Source organism: Augochlora pura, chromosome 11 (genome assembly GCF_028453695.1).
Source record: "Augochlora pura isolate Apur16 chromosome 11, APUR_v2.2.1, whole genome shotgun sequence".
In the NCBI taxonomy this organism is placed as follows: Eukaryota; Metazoa; Arthropoda; class Insecta; order Hymenoptera; family Halictidae; genus Augochlora; species Augochlora pura.
The window spans coordinates 420,084-436,414 of NC_135782.1; the positions used below are offsets into that span (position 1 = coordinate 420,084).

A 16,331-nucleotide genomic window follows, 5' to 3' on the forward strand; every position below is an offset into this window, starting at 1 on the left:
ATCACAGGCTATAACCAGAGAAACAATGCACACTGCACAACCACACAACGAAAACCGTTCCCCTTCCTTGCACCGTAGCACAGTGGACATCTCCTTCAGGCTTCGGTCTTTGGGTTCGGGTTCGGGCTGGTCCGGGCTATGGACTACGGGCTACAGGCTACAAGCTACGGGCTACAACGGGCTACGAAACATTTAGGGGGTTCTCAACCTCGAGCTAGCACCGGATCACCTGAAACACTTTCAATCTCGCGTAAGTAAATACATACATGCATACTTACAGAAGCTACTTTTCTCTACAAACGTTGAAAAGTCTCCCCGCCATAGTTTTCTTCGTTCTGCACATCTGTAAAATTATTTTATATAGACCCATAGTAAATCAACTGTTTCGTTTTGAAAATATGATTTAGAAAGCTCAAAATTAACTATTTTAATTAATTTTACAAAATAACAATTTGTTTTGTAGTAATTGTTTTCGATTCGAATTTAGTCTGTTCTATAGTATGTGGTAAAATCAATTATATTTTATTTTGCATATTTTCCATAATTATAACCGCGTTTGTCTCTAAACTATAGATTCATAATTAAACGGACCATAAGGTATTGCATCGAAGGAATAAAAATCTTGAGAAAAATGTTTTAAACACTTGTTTTTTCGTACTAATCATGATTGTTTTGACACAAGAATGTTTTTTTATAGTATACATATGTGTATATGTATAGGTACGCATGCTCGACTAAGAGACACAGCAATAGATATAAATGCCATAATATTTTATTTTTTAAACATATCTATGAAACTGAAAAATAAAAGTTTGTCTCGATCCTACTTGAAATACTCGCCCGAAAGCCACGAGCTTAATGGGTTAGGTCAAATACAGCGAACGATTCATAAAGTTTCTTCGATCCACCTTGTAATTTCAATTGTATCGAAAGAGCGCGAAAAGTTCGTGATACGTAGACCGTTATCGAGTATCGAGAGCGCACGTTTCAAGACCTTCAAGACTCTCCCGACTCCTACTCCCGTGCGAAGCTCTCGCTCGATGACGTAGTTCTGCGTAGTTCCGTACAAGTTCGAATAGCGGGGGCAACGTTTCGATCGATCAGAGTCAAGTAAAGGGTATAAAAAAATGTTTATGTACAATTTTTTGTGCTGTAGAACTTAAGGAACAGATACAGTTTCGAGGAATTACCAACAAAAATATTAGCGTACACCATTGAACTATATATGAAAGAGTATAATACGCCGAATGTACCAATCTAACGCACTTCGTCTTAGCTTTGGTTTCCGTACTGTTTACGATTGGTTATGGTTGTTCATGACTGTTCGCGGTTGTTCACGATGGACTATAGCGCAACTGAAGCCATCTATTTTACGCCGCCGTGTATCAAACGCGATATTCCACACGGCAACGTTTCGCGATCGGCCGAGATTGTAATTGTATGACTGTGCGATCGATCGTAGCAGCAAGAAACACTAAAGAATCTCTATGTATACTTGCATACATATATGTACATATATGGAGCATAGAGCCTCGTTGTCGATACCATTGTGTTCTGTAGAACAAACCAAAGAATCTTTCCTTTTATTTTTTTTTTGGAAAGGTTCGTTCTCTTTTCGACCGTTCAGTTAACCATTATTTTCAGGACGATAATAATCTGACATTTAGGGTAAGCAAGCTGGAAATCCATCGGATCGATCGATAAGCAAACTTTTTAAAACATGAAAGTTTTCTTGAGACAGACGGTGCTGCCACTGTGAGTTCGTTTCAAATCGATAACGCGGGACACATTTTTACCGAGATTATCGATCATATTTCTACGTACGGAAATTGCAAGAATTTAATCGTTTTGTAGGTTTCAATGATTACTGTTGTATTTTTATTAACTTATTAACCTATGCATAATCGTCGCATGTAATGTATGTTATCTACGAAATTTGACATCTACTGCGCGAGTTTGTTATACTTCTAGCATACATAAGTACATATGTATACAGTTAGTTTTGAAAAAAATAACTAGCACATCACAGTTTTTAACTGGCAAAAATTTATTAAAATTTTCTTTCAAAACTATCCCTGACAGTCTTACGTGACTAATTTATTCTTTTAAAAGCATTAGGGTGTATTTAATGAAGGTAGACAATTGTCTTACATAAACATATTCAAAATAATAGGGATTTCTAATAAAATAGGTACGAAAAGTATTTCTTATCATTAAACCGTGTAATAATGTTGTACAAATGATTCGTGAAATATAAAATGTTTATTTTCGAATAAAAGTTTTCTAACTTTGCATCCCAACATGTACTATCGGTATATGTATAAATGTTCGTATTTACAGGGTATATTACTAGAAAAAATCTTAGCATTATGTTATCAGTTGCGTTTGATGATAATCGACACTGTTCAATTCCCTCTCGTACTTTATACATTATAACATTTTTTTTACCTGAGTAGACTACTTTCCTTTTTCTTTGATTTTGTCTGCTGTACATACATAATTCTCGCTATATATATTTTTAAGCTAAAAATTCGAATATATAGGATGTGCTTGAATACATAGCACAGTACATGCTGTTAGATGAAACAAAGAGACTTGCCCGGCATTCTCTTTCACAACGCATTTCGAATGAGCGTAATTGTTTTGGTGCATCAGAATCATTGCATAGATGCACTTGGAATGAAATCACCTTGATTATAAGAAACTATACAAAGTGTGATAACAGTATCCGAATAACGCGTGAACCTGTCTTTCTAAATTAATTATATATTACACCGTTGCAAGGTTATGCATAATCTACTCGATTCAATCATTTGCTTTCCACATTTTGCTTTCCGGACACGTTCTGTTTATAAAAAAATATTTCTTTCTTCGCCGATTCAATGGAAAAATTATTGCATTGCGAACGACACAATATTTTACAACTCCCGAATTCTTATATTTCACCATAAACTTTTTTATTACCAAATTTCATTAACGTTTTTCTTACTACAAAATATAAACAGTTAGCAAACATTAGTTCCTTTAAGGTTCCTGACCATAAAATTTGAAAACTTTTATATAAATTTCCTATCTATTTAGTTTCTTCTCTTTCTATGTAATTCTAGTTATCCATCAATACTGCATAATCATTATTTATCGTTAGGCAACTTTATGAAGTATATAAAAATTTACTATATACAAAATAGATCATATAGAATTTAAAAATAGGTATCCTTCGATACGTATCACTTACTATTTTATATTACTTTTCACTTCTTTTCTTCCTTCTGCATTAAGGTATTGTAACGTGTTGTCAATATGAAAATTGGTATACGGTATTAATAATCATTGCTCATTAATAATATCCAATTGATAACAGGCAGAACCATTTGAATAGCAAGATATTGAAATCGTGGGACATGTTTAAGTATTAACATGAAATCGAATTGATGTAGAAAGCTTGGTTTGAACCGATTCAAAATTAACGATACCATCTATAATGTAAAGCACTTCCGTTGTAATTTTATGGGAGACATTATGTGGAAAGCAAATTAAACACGTTGTGTTTTTATATATGTCTTTAAAAAACAAAAAAGTAATACGTTTTGTTACCATTTAGATCAGACTTAATAATTATTCGTATCCTTTACAGCTTTTAAAAAGCATGCATGTGTGTTAAATAATATATAATTACGACCGGTAAATAAAAATAAAAATTTTTGGAAGAATCTTGTAGATTTTCCAAGATACTCTTTACAAAAAAGAAAAGAAAAAGAAATTTAAGAAAAACAAACAGTTAGTAATAAAAAGTGCGCGTAAGTACTATCATAATGCTTTGCAATGAAAGATTGAAGAAACAACAGCTTAAAGTATAGAGATGCAATTTCCAACCGAGCTCCTGAACAAGACTGAGAATCGTATATGTAAAATGTTCTATCGTAGAAAAAGCAGAGCTACTCGTAAAACGAGGCTTGACGTTAAATGTATAATGATCAAAATCACTTGGCTGCCCTTTGGGCTGTAATGTTTTTTAGTTGCTGCTTATAAATTTCTGCCTCTTCCTCTTTCTTTTGAAGCCGTTTACGATATTCGGCTGCTTGCCTTCGTGCTTCGGCCAGTTGTCTATTTAAAAGGACAATATCCATTACTGGCTCAGTAGTGTCTGTATGATCGTCTTCGATAATTTCCTCAATTTCATCGTCCAACTGTAAAATTATTGGCTCCGTGATTTTTGTTGAAGCGCTAATTATTTTGCTCTGTCGAAATCATGGAACGCAAATGTACTAAAAATATATGCTTCCGTTAACGAAACGAATAAATAGATATGATCTCCGTACCTCTGGCGGCGAAATGACATTTTTCGATTGCGTAGGCGTCGATACGGGTGTAGTGTTAGAAATGGATGAAATGAATAGTTTGCCAGCCTTATTATCAATAGAAGACCTTTTCAATATGTTCGGTCCTCTAGAGGTAAGAGTAGGTGTACTGTGATTCAATATTTGATCCGCTCTAATCGCTATCACTTTTCTGGAAGTTCCTTTTTTTCCAGCAACTTGAAGTCGTTTAACTCCTATCGAAGAGTTTCTCGTTAGATTCAGAGCAAGCTTTCCAGCTTCTGTAGGCAAACATATTATCGACATCAATGGAAACGAATTTCATTGAATCGCGTGAATTTAGAACATTTCGTACCAGTTAAAACGACCGTTCTTCCACTTTCCATTGCATTTTCCACAATAGAAGAATTATTATCCACAGGTATCATTGTGATCCCATGTGCTTCTAGTAACCTAAACTGTTTATTCAGTCCCCCAACAACTGGAACATCTTTACGTTTTCTAGAGTTGTTTGGATTACTCGCATTAGTAATTTCATCCGTATCTTCGACCTCCTTGTCCTGATCGTCATCAGCGTTCGGTCCAACGTGAATTTGTTGAAAAAGCATTCGTTGTTTTTTCCCAACTTGAACAATATTATAAGAAGAATTAATAATATCGTCTATAAGTAAATATTTACACGGATAAACGATTTTCAAAGTCAAGCAACGTACCATGAGTAATCTTTCTTCTTGGTTGAGACTCCTGTTGTAATAATTCAAATTTCTGTTGTTCCTCGTCTCTTTCAGATTCTAATTGTATTAAATTATGAGTTGCTACTTCAAGTTCTGCTGTATTCGCTTGATTTTGTTGATGAGCTCTAACGCCGACAATCTCCCTTTCTTGTTGCAGTATGTCTACCAAATCTAATCTATCATGTTCCAGTGCAAGGCTAATCGGAGTCTTGTCAAATTTGCTAGTCGCATTCGCGTCTGCTCCATGTTCCAACAAAACATGCATTACTTCTATATGTTCCCTCTCAACTGCCCAATGCAGAGGAGTCATTTTTAACTGAAAATATTCGTTTTGACAAAAGTGTTCAAAACAATTGTTAGTTACGTAATTCTTATTTTAACTACCATATCCCTGCTATCAGCATCTGCACCATAATTAAGAAGTAATTGTGCCATATGGTGATGACCTTCGTACGCAGCCATATGTAAAGGTGTTCGGTCTACTTTTGTTCTAGCATCTCTCGAAATTCCTGCTCTCAGTAAAACTTCTGCAGTATCTGTATGGTTATTCTGGGCAGCGAAGTGCAATGCGCTGGTACCCAGCTAACAAAGAATTATATAAACAATACAATTACTATTCTACAAGTAATAGATAAATTATGTTGTTCAAATATATATACCCAATCTGTAGTGAAAGGAGCTCCTCTGCACATCAGATCACGAACAGTATCCGTGTCCCCATATTTTGCACTAAAAAGCAACTGTTTACCTAGTTCCACTATCGATATGGCATCTTGAGATCTTACACGATGAGATACATCCAGGATTTCAACCTAAGAAATACATTTACTTCAGACAGTGTCCCTTAAATGTAAGAAGTAGTATGGTGTATTATAATGGAATCTATGTTACATACAGGTATAAGGGTATCCGTGTCCAGACCCTCAATATCATTAGTGCAAATACTTGCAGCTTGCATGTTTGTGTATTAAACTCAATCCCGTTCTTTTCGGTGCACACTAAAATCAAATGATCCATAACAATTGTTATCGATTGGGCTTTTTTCAAAGTAAATAGGGCTAGCTGTGACCGTTCCATTTTTCACTCTGTGCAATTCCGTTGGTGTTGCTCGACCTTGAGTCACCGGAATCGAAAGTAGGTCGGAAAAAATTAAAATCCGAGTCGAAATCAAAGGTATCAAAACACAATCTATTCACTTTTGTCTACTTGCTCGAAAATGCAGCATGTGTATTTTTCGAAATTTTCCTCGGTACAGGATGTTTTTATTTTGCCATTTCAGATTGCGAGGAACTTCCTGTTCCTGTTCATTAAACGGAAGTCCCATGCCATAGGCCCCGTGTTTTGTGCTTGAAACGAATCAAACCGACGAAAAATAGCATGGAGAGATGATATACTTACGGCCAGTTCATTATTCTCGGTTTTTCGTGATTTTTTCTCTAGTTTTCCGACACATACACTCTTTTTCAGGAATTCTTCCTCCCCACGGCCTTCTCGATTTACCGTCTTGGTAAAGTTTCATGAAAATGGCGACAGGTTGGCGCCATTCCTAAGTGCAATTTTTCTTACCGTTTCAAACAATCAATCACATAGATAAACATTGATTTTCCTAATTAAGCATGTTTCTTCCCTACGAAATGATGTATTTTTCAAAGAAATTTCTATAGTTTTACTTGAAAACATCATTGATAATGATTAAATATGTTGAATCGCATGATGAATTGCAGCGCCACGTGGTGGCGCGTGTCTCATATATTCTCTATTGAATAGGTTAGGTACGTGTTATGTTTAAGAAAGGTTAGGTTACGTCGCAAACTTTTCTTCTTGGGCATTCATGGGGTTGTACCTATATTTCGAAATATGTAATGGACAGTTCAATTAATTAATATAATATCGATACCAAAAATAACATGCAGTTCATTTGCTTCGCTATCCGAAGCTCGAGGCTCGAATCTTTTTCAATTTGCGTCTCGATTATACAATCTCCGTTTCTTTTCAAACCATGAAGATCTTTTGATTTTAAATGTTTGAAAGTACATACGTATACACAAACATTTACCAAAAAATTGTGTATTAATATTATTCACAGACGGTCAACAGGTAGCTACTTTTTATATGTATTGTAAGCGTCGAAATATTTTCAAATCAATTCTTGGACCCAATCTATCTTTTCTTTTTGCAAGTATTTATTTACTCGCACATCTCCCATATCACCAACATCATAATTTACAGAATCTGTGTAATTAAATCAAATGTTAAATTTTATTTCCACAAAAAGTTCTATTTATTTTTTTATTTTACAACTATTATCAGCAACATACGAAATTATTTCTTTTGTGTGCGCATGTAATACTATATCAAATGTAAAAAGTCTAAATATTTACGATAGTCCGTTTCCATTTTTTGTAGCTTCGATGATATTTTGGTTTAATTTCAATGCACATATTTCTTTGTTTGATATAATCTATTATTAAAAAATCTGCTATTTGATTTCGACAAAAATGGTATGTTTGCAATTACATATTCTCCTTACATTTCATCAATATTTAAGTGATCAGTTTTTTAATAATTGTCTGTTTTGAATTTCAAGGTCGATAAGACAATCAATGATAATTTTCTCCAACAGTTTCAGCGTTTTGCCACTTTCTAATTGGCGCTGTATGGACTTCGAATCGAGCTTTAGTGTGTCTCCAAGAGAGGCGCCACTATCGTCCACATCGGCACACCGAAAATGAATCATTTTCATAATTAATCAATTATGACAAAATCAGTTATTTTATGTATATGTATGTTGTCCCACAATTTGCCTTTAACATTCTCTCATAGATGAGGGGGGACTTTTTGTTCTTTCCGAACGCACTGTAACACAATTTCAATACATTTTTATTCAGACTAAAGAATGGAAAACAAATTGTAACAATAAAAGAAAAGCACGGGAACTTGCTAGTCTACCCTATTTCGCAAGACATATATTTGTACATTTGCATTCTCTTTTTCCATTCTCACATGGATAAAAAAGATTTTCGAGTGATAGAGCGTAGAATCGATGTAGTAAATATTTTTTACGGAACATAGTGAGATGTATTTTTATTCGAAACAAAACTTCTATATAACTGTAAATTTCGTTGATCTAATCACCTAAACCTTAAAAAAATTGTTATATTTATACGGAATAATGATATACGGTATGTTCGCGTACCGTATTCTATATAAGTTGTCGAGGAACGTAATATTGAAGTTCTTAAAACGATAATGCTTATAAATGCGCAACACAAAGACAAGTGGTTACGGAACAAAATATTACAACATGTATGCAGCACATTCCTTTTCTGTGCACCATTTTATCCGCTGTAAGTACGACTGTACTAACGTGTTTATTAACGTCCCGGTTACGTGATTGGAAATTATGGTCATGTATTTGCAACTCCAATCACTATGTATAGCGTGAAAGTTAACATTGTGATTGAATTGCAATGTTGGCCAAATATTAATGAGAATAAATTGTTCAGTCTTTATGCGAGGTTTCACTTCATTACATGCCCATGCCTCCCATACCACCCATGCCGCCCATTCCACCCATGCCGCCTCCCATTGGCATCTGAGGTTCTTCCTTAGGCAATTCTGTCACCACTGCTTCTGCAGTTGTGAGCAATGATGCAACACCTGCCGCATCAGTAAGCGCTGTGCGTACTACTTTCGTGGGATCAATGATTCCTTTTTCAATCATATCAACGTATTCGTCATTCAAAGCATCGTAACCTAAATTACTCTCACTAACTTTTGCCACTACCACACTCGCGTCAACACCTGCATTTTGAGCAATTTGTAAACACGGCATACGTAAAGCGTTAGCCACAATTTTAATTCCTGTTTCCTGATCACTATTCGATGATTTAACATTTTTTAATGCAGGAATACATCTCAGAAGAGCAGTTCCACCTGTGAAATAAAAAATCTTAATTAAGTATCCAGATAAATAGGCAAATATAAATAGTTGATTATGTTTACCTCCTGGAACGATGCCTTCCTCAACAGCAGCACGAGTAGCATTGAGAGCATCGTGAACTCTATCTTTCTTCTCATTAACTTCTACTTCACTGCTACCACCAACTCTCAAAACTGCGACTCCCGATGCTAACCTTGCCAAACGTTCTTGCAACTTTTCTTTCTCGTATTCTGAAGTTGTATTTGTTATCTGATCCCTAATCACATCTGCCCTGTGATCGATGTCACTCTTCTTTCCTTTGCCCTTGAGGAATAGCGTATCGTCCTTAGTAATTACTACTTCTCCAACTTCGCCTAAATCACACGCCTGTACATTTTCTAACTTAATGAGATTCGCGTCATCTCCGAAAACAATTCCGCCAGTCAATATTGCCATGTCTTGAAGCGTTGCTTTTCGATTATCACCGAAACCAGGGGCTTTAACAGCTGCAACTTGCAAACCAATTTTCAATCTATTTACCACAAGAGTTGATAATGCTTCACCATCAATGTCTTCTGCAATGATGACTAATGGCTTCCGCTGCGAGTTTGCTAATTCCAAGGCTGGAATTATAGATTGTACAGACGATATTTTCTTTTCACTGAAGAGCAAAAGCGCATCTTGAAATTCAACTTTTGCTCCTTTATTAGAATTTATAAAATACGGAGATATATATCCTCTATCGAATTTCATTCCTTCTATAACTTCCAATTCATCGTGTAGTGTTTTACCATCCTTTACCGTAATAACACCTTCTTTACCAACTTTTTTCATGGCATCGGAAATAAGATTGCCGATGGCTTTGTCCCCATTAGCCGAGATGGTTGCAACTTGTGCAATTTCTTCCGGTGTAGTGACTGGTTTACTCAAAGCTTTCAATTGATCTTTAACCGTGTCAACTGCTAACATAACACCTATAATATAAATGTTAAAACAAGTTAACAATATTGCACTTTTAACAGTGTGTTCACAACTACATAGTAACTCTACACAGATAATAATCTTAGATCTTTTCTACCTCTTCTTATTTCAACAGGATTAGCCCCTTTACTAATTTTTTCAAAGCCTTCTTTAGCAATAGCCCTTGCTAAAACTGTAGCTGTCGTTGTACCATCACCAGCTTCTTCGTTCGTATTATTTGCTACATCTTGTACCAATTTTGCTCCAATATTCTGAAACTTATCTTTCAACTCCACACCTTTTGCCACAGTAACACCGTCTTTGGTAATTTTTGGACTGCCCCAACTTTGTTCCAATATAACATTACGACCTTTGGGACCCATTGTTACCGCAACAGCATCTGCTAAAATGTCTACACCTTGTAACATAAGTGCTCTAACTTCCGATCCGAAACGCACATCTTTGGCATAACAACGAACTTGTAACTGGCGCAAAGCAGCACCTCGCAACATAGTTGACAATCTGTACATCTGCAAAAAATATGTGACAATATAGTAATTTAAATATTTAATTACACTATCTTATCTATTATTACTATCCTATGAAAACTGAACTCTGCGGTATCGAATAAGTACCATTTAATAATTTCACATATATCAAATTATTAACTTTCTACAATGTCAAAGATTGAAAAGAATTTAAACATGAGATGCACAATTACATTTTGATAGTAAATATGGTTATGTAAACTAACGCGTGGATAACCAACAATCCCCAGTGTAAATTATTTCAAGAATTATTACATCTTATAATATCATTCTATATAAAAATTAATATTATGGTAAATGCTCTAGTTATATTTCGGAAAATTAACTTTTTGTATTACTTAAAATGATTAGAAACTGTGTACATTAAACCAGCCGGTTGTCGTAACGGGTATAATTTCAATAAGGAATATATATAAAATTACATTCAGAAAGTAAACTTTAATAAAACAGACGTGATCTAGAACAAGTCGTACTTACGAATGATAAAAATTTATATTCTTTTACCATACACCCACTACGTTCTGTTATCTTATTCAGCACTCGAAATCTTATACATGAGAATATGAATTTCTAAAAATTACAGAAACGGAACGAATAATTTTAATGCGAAAGTAAATTAACGAAAAACGAAAAAACAAAAAGAGAAGAATGTGATGAAATGGACATCTCAATGAAGAAATGATTTAGATGTGATTTAGCCGGTTAAAAGCATGGATAGAAATATCGCTTATTTCGTTTGAAATATATAGTAAATAGATTGGTTAAAATACTTTTACCTTTATCTAATGAAAAAGCAAAAAGGATTGGTTAAGAAATCGCAACTGCAAAAGTAATTGAAAATCGTCACAGCGTGATCGCACGTTGTCTCACCACGAGAATGCGATTGTGAGAAGTGAAGAGTGGAAGGAGCTTGCGGCGCGGCTTGCGCTATCACATGGAACGATGGATCTGTTCCCCTCCCTCTTCAGCTTGTTTTAACCTAACCTTTAAATATTTGATCATGAAACCTGAAAAATTTCATATCAAATATATTAATGAAATATATGTAAAACGATTTAACTAAAATGTTCATGACCCCTTCATTTTTATTGACTTAATAGCACACCATGCATTTACATCATCGATAATTTTTATTCGGCATGTGGTACGTTGAGCTTCTAGAATGTACTGGAACTAGTGTGATGTAATCGTTCTGTATATACACCAATCACATTCGTCAAAAAATTTTCGAATTTGCTCCTTGCTCAGTGCCACGGTATATAATGTAACATACATATTTGGATATATACGACATGCTTCACACTTTGTACATTCTTCCAGATGCACATATATGAAAGCTTTTATTAAATAGTCATAACGTGCATTGCTACAAAAATCCGTGAATGTCAACTTTTAATTAAAATGGATAGTTACGTATACTGATAAAACTAAGAACCTTTATTATTATTCTATTTTGTAGATATGTTAATGAGTATGCATAATGTATTTTTATATCTTACACATTATCGACCTATATTTAGCTACACATATGTATTCAGTTTTTCAAGCTTCGACTCTCACGGTACAACGCTACGCCAATATAAAAACTACGATATTTAAATTTAGAATATATATTATTATTGCATATAATATACTTAATCATGTATTTCATTGATTCTTTAATTGATAGGGACACATATATGTATATAAGCGCGCAATTACAAAATCAATGCACATGTTTCTTAAGTTAGTGTTGGAGATGGAGACGATGTGAAGGGAGGAGGAGAGTACAGGCAGAGATAGAGGGAGCCTGCAAATCGGAAATTTCGAGAAAATCAAAGAGGCTGTGCTGCCACGCTGCCTAATAGTTACGTACATACGTACTACTGCTACAACTGCTGCTGTGTCCACACTGTCTCCTCCCTCTATCTGGCTGTACACTTTTGTACCCTAGTTACACAACGTGGACGAAACCGCTTGCCGGCTGTATTATATCAAAGATATAATTTAATAACGCCTTATATTAAGAATGGTAAGACTTTCATCAAACTTTTAGTAAGTTGAATTTGTTCTAAATAAATTTTTATATCTTCTAATGTATCAATTAATGATAGTTCTTTAGCAAATTTTCATAATTAACCTTCAAATCAACAATTTGCTAAATGCATGCAGTGCAAGTTACGTTCTGCAAAGTAACACGCGCATATAATATTCCAAATGAATTTTAAATGTTTAACTTGTTTAATATGTTATCATTTTGTTGTGTACAAAAATTTTATTTTTGTTATAAATAGAGTGAAACAAATGACTATCGACAAAACAAAAGAGTTAACACAGAAGAATATTTTTTTACTTATTTGTGTATCCCGACGATATAATTATTCTGCAATTACTAACATATAATTTTAGAAAAATTTATACTTGTAACTTTATAATTGATATGTTCATATCTTTTTATTTCTGATTTGGTATAACAGAAGTTTGTTCAAAATTACATCATATATAATATCAAAAGTAATTGTTGCTGTTTAAATATTATAGTTTATTAACTTGCCTGGAAAAGTTCCATAATATACATTGCAAATTATTTGTTGTTGCTTAGGCTGCAGCTAGTGCCATTAAGAGACTTGTACCTCTCTTCGATAGAGTTCTTATACAAAGAGCCGAAGCAGTAACCAAAACGAAAGGAGGTATTGTACTACCAGAGAAAGCTCAGGCAAAAGTTTTGCAAGGTACTGTAGTGGCAATAGGTCCTGGACAACGAAACGAGGTATTATAATCTTGTATAATTAGTCAAATCAAAAGGTATAAACAAATTCACAGTGATTACATTGTATATATCTGAAAAAACTTAAGTTTTTTTTTATTACTGTCAGCTTAGACCAAACAAACATTGTACAGGTGCTTTGTTTACATTTAGTGATTTGTCTTGTTGGATGGGTTACATAAATTATTTTATTACTATAAAAAAAGGTCATGTTACTAACGAAACGTTAGTAATTGTTTTTATTTTTTTTTTTTAGAAAGGAGAACATGTTCCTTTGAGCATCAAAGTTGGTGATGTTGTTTTATTGCCAGAATATGGAGGAACTAAAGTGGAGGTTGAAGATAATAAGGAACTACACTTATTCCGTGAGTCGGACATACTGGCAAAGTTAGAAGTTTAAGGTTGCATTGATTATAAGTTTAAAGTCGTATTGATTGTAAGTTTAAAACACTTCAAATATTAAAAAATATTCTTTGAAATTCCTGAAGTCATAAACCTAATACGTATGAGTGTATAAACATATACACAATTACACCTCTTATGTAGTTTAAGTCTTTACCGTTCAATCATCATAAATTTATATATTGCTCCAAAAACCTGATGTTAGAATGAATGTACTGGCATGGATACCGAAAGAAATAAAACACGTACTGATTATGTTTGTAAAAATATCATTTACTACGTTAATTTTGTTAACTTGCATTCAATTTTGTTAATTTGTACTATTAACGATAGTTAAAATAAAGTTTGTTAATATTATCAGAATACAAGAGCTTTTTATTGCATTCAAATTCCTATTATATATGTAACAGCTAATAAACTAATTTTATATTTTTTAATGCAAATTTGATTACAGGCAATCTTTTACGTTTTTATTTTAATCGAATACTTTTCTTCACGCTAGCTTTAATACCCGAGATTTCTCCTGCATAACGAGTTATTTCTTTTCTCACCTCTCTCACCTATAACATAAAGGATTTTAATTTCAGTAAAATATTTGAAATAAAGGTTGTAAATATTTTATGAACATATGGATACGTACAGCTCCCTTTCTTCGAATTTTAGCTTTACGATACTTATTCCTATGTTTTACTCGAGGATTGCGTTGCTCCTTCTTCCGGTGTGGTGTTAAACCTTTATTCTTTGCCATTTCATATGTAATTCCCCTTTTTCCTGCATTCTCAATTACCGATTCTCTTATATCAGTATTTTCCATTTGCTTCTCCTCTTTTTCGGTAGTATCGTCCATCTCCTCTTCTCCTGAACTTGTACGAGGTTCTGAATTTTCTACTGTTTCTGTGTATACATCATCTTTAGACTTCTCTTCTCGGTCTGTAAACTTTTTCTTTTCTTTGATATATTCAGATTCTGGTAAATATTGATCGGTAACTCTAGCGGATTTTTTTATCTGCTTTAGAACTGCCTTCTCTTTAACGCGATGTGATAGTTTCCTCTTGTCAATTCCTAATTTAGAACCATCAGATACATTATACAATGGTTTCCCTTGGTTTTTAGCTGTCAATATCTCTTTGATCTCCTGTATCAAGTCTCCCTGTCCTGACTCTAACTGACTCAACAATTGATTATATTGTGCCAAACGTTTTATAACAGGATGAGAATTAACAGGCAATCGTTTAGCTTTTAACATTAAGTAAAACGATACATTGATACAATAATTCAATAAAATGTCATACTTTGTCTTTACAAAAGATACTGCTGAACAATTGGAGAAAGCATTAATCTCAGCCAATTCTAGAAACGGTCCTAATACATCTCTTGCTTCTGTCATGCGATCTAAATAATAAACAGATATTTTTATATGGAATTGAACATTTGAAGATAGTAATGTAAAATCTATTAAATACCTTTAAAATCATTTACAAGCACCATAAATTCGGGACTTTCTTTTTCCATTATTGCTTGCTTTTGTCTTTTACTGAGCTTGCTGAGATCAGTTCTTACAAACTGCTCTGCATATTCTGAAACATCTGTATCATGGGCTTTTATAGGTTGTATAAAATCTAATCCAAAATCAACATCATCTAACTGTCCTGCTAATCTCTTTTGAATATTTCTAGCCTCTTCTTCTTCCATTTCGGCATCAACTAAATTCTTTTGGCTAGTTGTGGCATAGTCAGGATCTACATAATCTGTAGAATAATAAGCTTTTTTCTTTTTGCCCCATGCTTTCTCATTCGGTAGGTCAAAATCTTCTTGTAATCCTTCAATATCAGATACCATAGAGTCTGTTTCATTCTCTGTAACATCCTCGGTTTCATTTTTGTTTTGTAACCCATAAACTTCATAATCGCTGTCATAGTTTTCAGAAGGACTTCTATTTCGTACTTTCTCAAGTAATTCTCGCTCATTTTCTGAATATTCATCTTCTTCTGAATCTGCAATTGCGTTCATATCTATATCCTCCAAGTCGTTTTCTTCTTCATGCTTTTGGAATGCTTTCGGCCTGCTATACAGACATTGAAACAAAATGATTGTTCAAAATTATTATGAAAATGTTAATTGTCTTATGTATTTCATTCAAAATAAAAGTTATTGAATTAGCCTGTTTAATCATCATACAATTCTACTACCAACAGAAAGTAAGTTATATTTAAATGAAATTGCTTCTCATATTGTTACTTAAATAGAAAAACACTATACCTTTTTTTATTCCTCATTTTAAAAATTTAATTTGAAATTTTACGATATATTGACACGTGAATGCTCGAATTTACCTAACCTCATATACACAATCGTGTATATGATGTACGGTAGGACTCGGATGAACTCGGAACAGCTTGGAATTAACCTGGCCGATTGTGTGGCGACTACCTCCGCCATTCGCCAACAGATGGCTTCCTTTCTCGAAAGCTACCTAGACTGCTAGATTGGTGCGCACATCCCCACTATTTTACTGCACATCCAATCCGCAGTGGATCCTATCTGAGCAGTGAATCATCAGCCAATCAAAGCAAAGGAAATTTTTGTATCAACCATCGATAATGGAACAAGTGCGGTCTGAAGGTGGGCAGATGTATGACCCATTACTGTACACACACTTCGATTCCCCTTCCACCATTCTGCAACAAAATTCAGACTGTTGAA

At 34.0% G+C, this 16,331-nt stretch overlaps 4 protein-coding genes across 11 annotated transcripts; 1 reads left to right on the top strand and 3 right to left on the bottom strand.

Moving 5' to 3' along the window:
* The first annotated feature begins 117 nt into the window (after positions 1–117).
* On the top strand, positions 118–13,996 carry LOC144476779 (10 kDa heat shock protein, mitochondrial). 2 transcript variants are annotated; one of them, XM_078193999.1, is made up of 4 exons: positions 118–250; positions 12,207–12,491; positions 13,062–13,229; positions 13,483–13,996. In XM_078193999.1, the coding sequence occupies exons 2-4, from the start codon at positions 12,489–12,491 to the stop codon at positions 13,624–13,626; spliced, it is 315 nt and encodes a 104-aa protein (XP_078050125.1). In that variant the 5' UTR covers positions 118–250; positions 12,207–12,488; the 3' UTR covers positions 13,627–13,996. The 2 variants fall into 2 exon arrangements, with proteins under 2 accessions (XP_078050125.1, XP_078050126.1); XM_078194000.1 differs by having other exon boundaries at positions 122–250; positions 12,211–12,491.
* Atac3 (Ada2a-containing complex component 3) lies at positions 2,068–7,143 on the bottom strand. Of its 4 annotated transcripts, none has more exons than XM_078193974.1 (8): positions 6,449–7,143; positions 5,946–6,048; positions 5,710–5,862; positions 5,435–5,632; positions 5,030–5,366; positions 4,672–4,941; positions 4,320–4,552; positions 2,068–4,238 (listed from the first exon to the last, which is right to left on the bottom strand). In XM_078193974.1, exons 2-8 carry the CDS (start codon positions 6,006–6,008, stop codon positions 3,981–3,983), a joined length of 1,512 nt encoding a protein of 503 aa, XP_078050100.1. In that variant the 5' UTR covers positions 6,009–6,048; positions 6,449–7,143; the 3' UTR covers positions 2,068–3,980. The 4 variants fall into 4 exon arrangements, with proteins under 4 accessions (XP_078050100.1, XP_078050101.1, XP_078050098.1 ...); XM_078193975.1 differs by having other exon boundaries at positions 2,068–4,187; positions 4,320–4,597; XM_078193972.1 differs by having other exon boundaries at positions 4,320–4,597.
* On the bottom strand, positions 7,910–11,909 carry LOC144476768 (heat shock protein 60A). 2 transcript variants are annotated; one of them, XM_078193969.1, is made up of 5 exons: positions 11,597–11,909; positions 11,257–11,487; positions 10,051–10,462; positions 9,056–9,946; positions 7,910–8,986 (listed from the first exon to the last, which is right to left on the bottom strand). In XM_078193969.1, exons 3-5 carry the CDS (start codon positions 10,460–10,462, stop codon positions 8,580–8,582), a joined length of 1,710 nt encoding a protein of 569 aa, XP_078050095.1. In that variant the 5' UTR covers positions 11,257–11,487; positions 11,597–11,909; the 3' UTR covers positions 7,910–8,579. The 2 variants fall into 2 exon arrangements, with proteins under 2 accessions (XP_078050095.1, XP_078050094.1); XM_078193968.1 differs by having other exon boundaries at positions 11,586–11,909.
* Positions 13,881–16,319, bottom strand: Sas10 (UTP3 small subunit processome component Sas10). 3 transcript variants are annotated; one of them, XM_078193978.1, is made up of 4 exons: positions 15,962–16,319; positions 15,092–15,693; positions 14,269–15,020; positions 13,881–14,188 (listed from the first exon to the last, which is right to left on the bottom strand). In XM_078193978.1, exons 2-4 carry the CDS (start codon positions 15,636–15,638, stop codon positions 14,099–14,101), a joined length of 1,389 nt encoding a protein of 462 aa, XP_078050104.1. In that variant the 5' UTR covers positions 15,639–15,693; positions 15,962–16,319; the 3' UTR covers positions 13,881–14,098. The 3 variants fall into 3 exon arrangements, with proteins under 3 accessions (XP_078050104.1, XP_078050103.1, XP_078050102.1); XM_078193977.1 differs by having other exon boundaries at positions 15,092–15,690; positions 15,888–16,319; XM_078193976.1 differs by having other exon boundaries at positions 15,888–16,319.
* Positions 16,320–16,331: the final 12 nt, after the last annotated feature.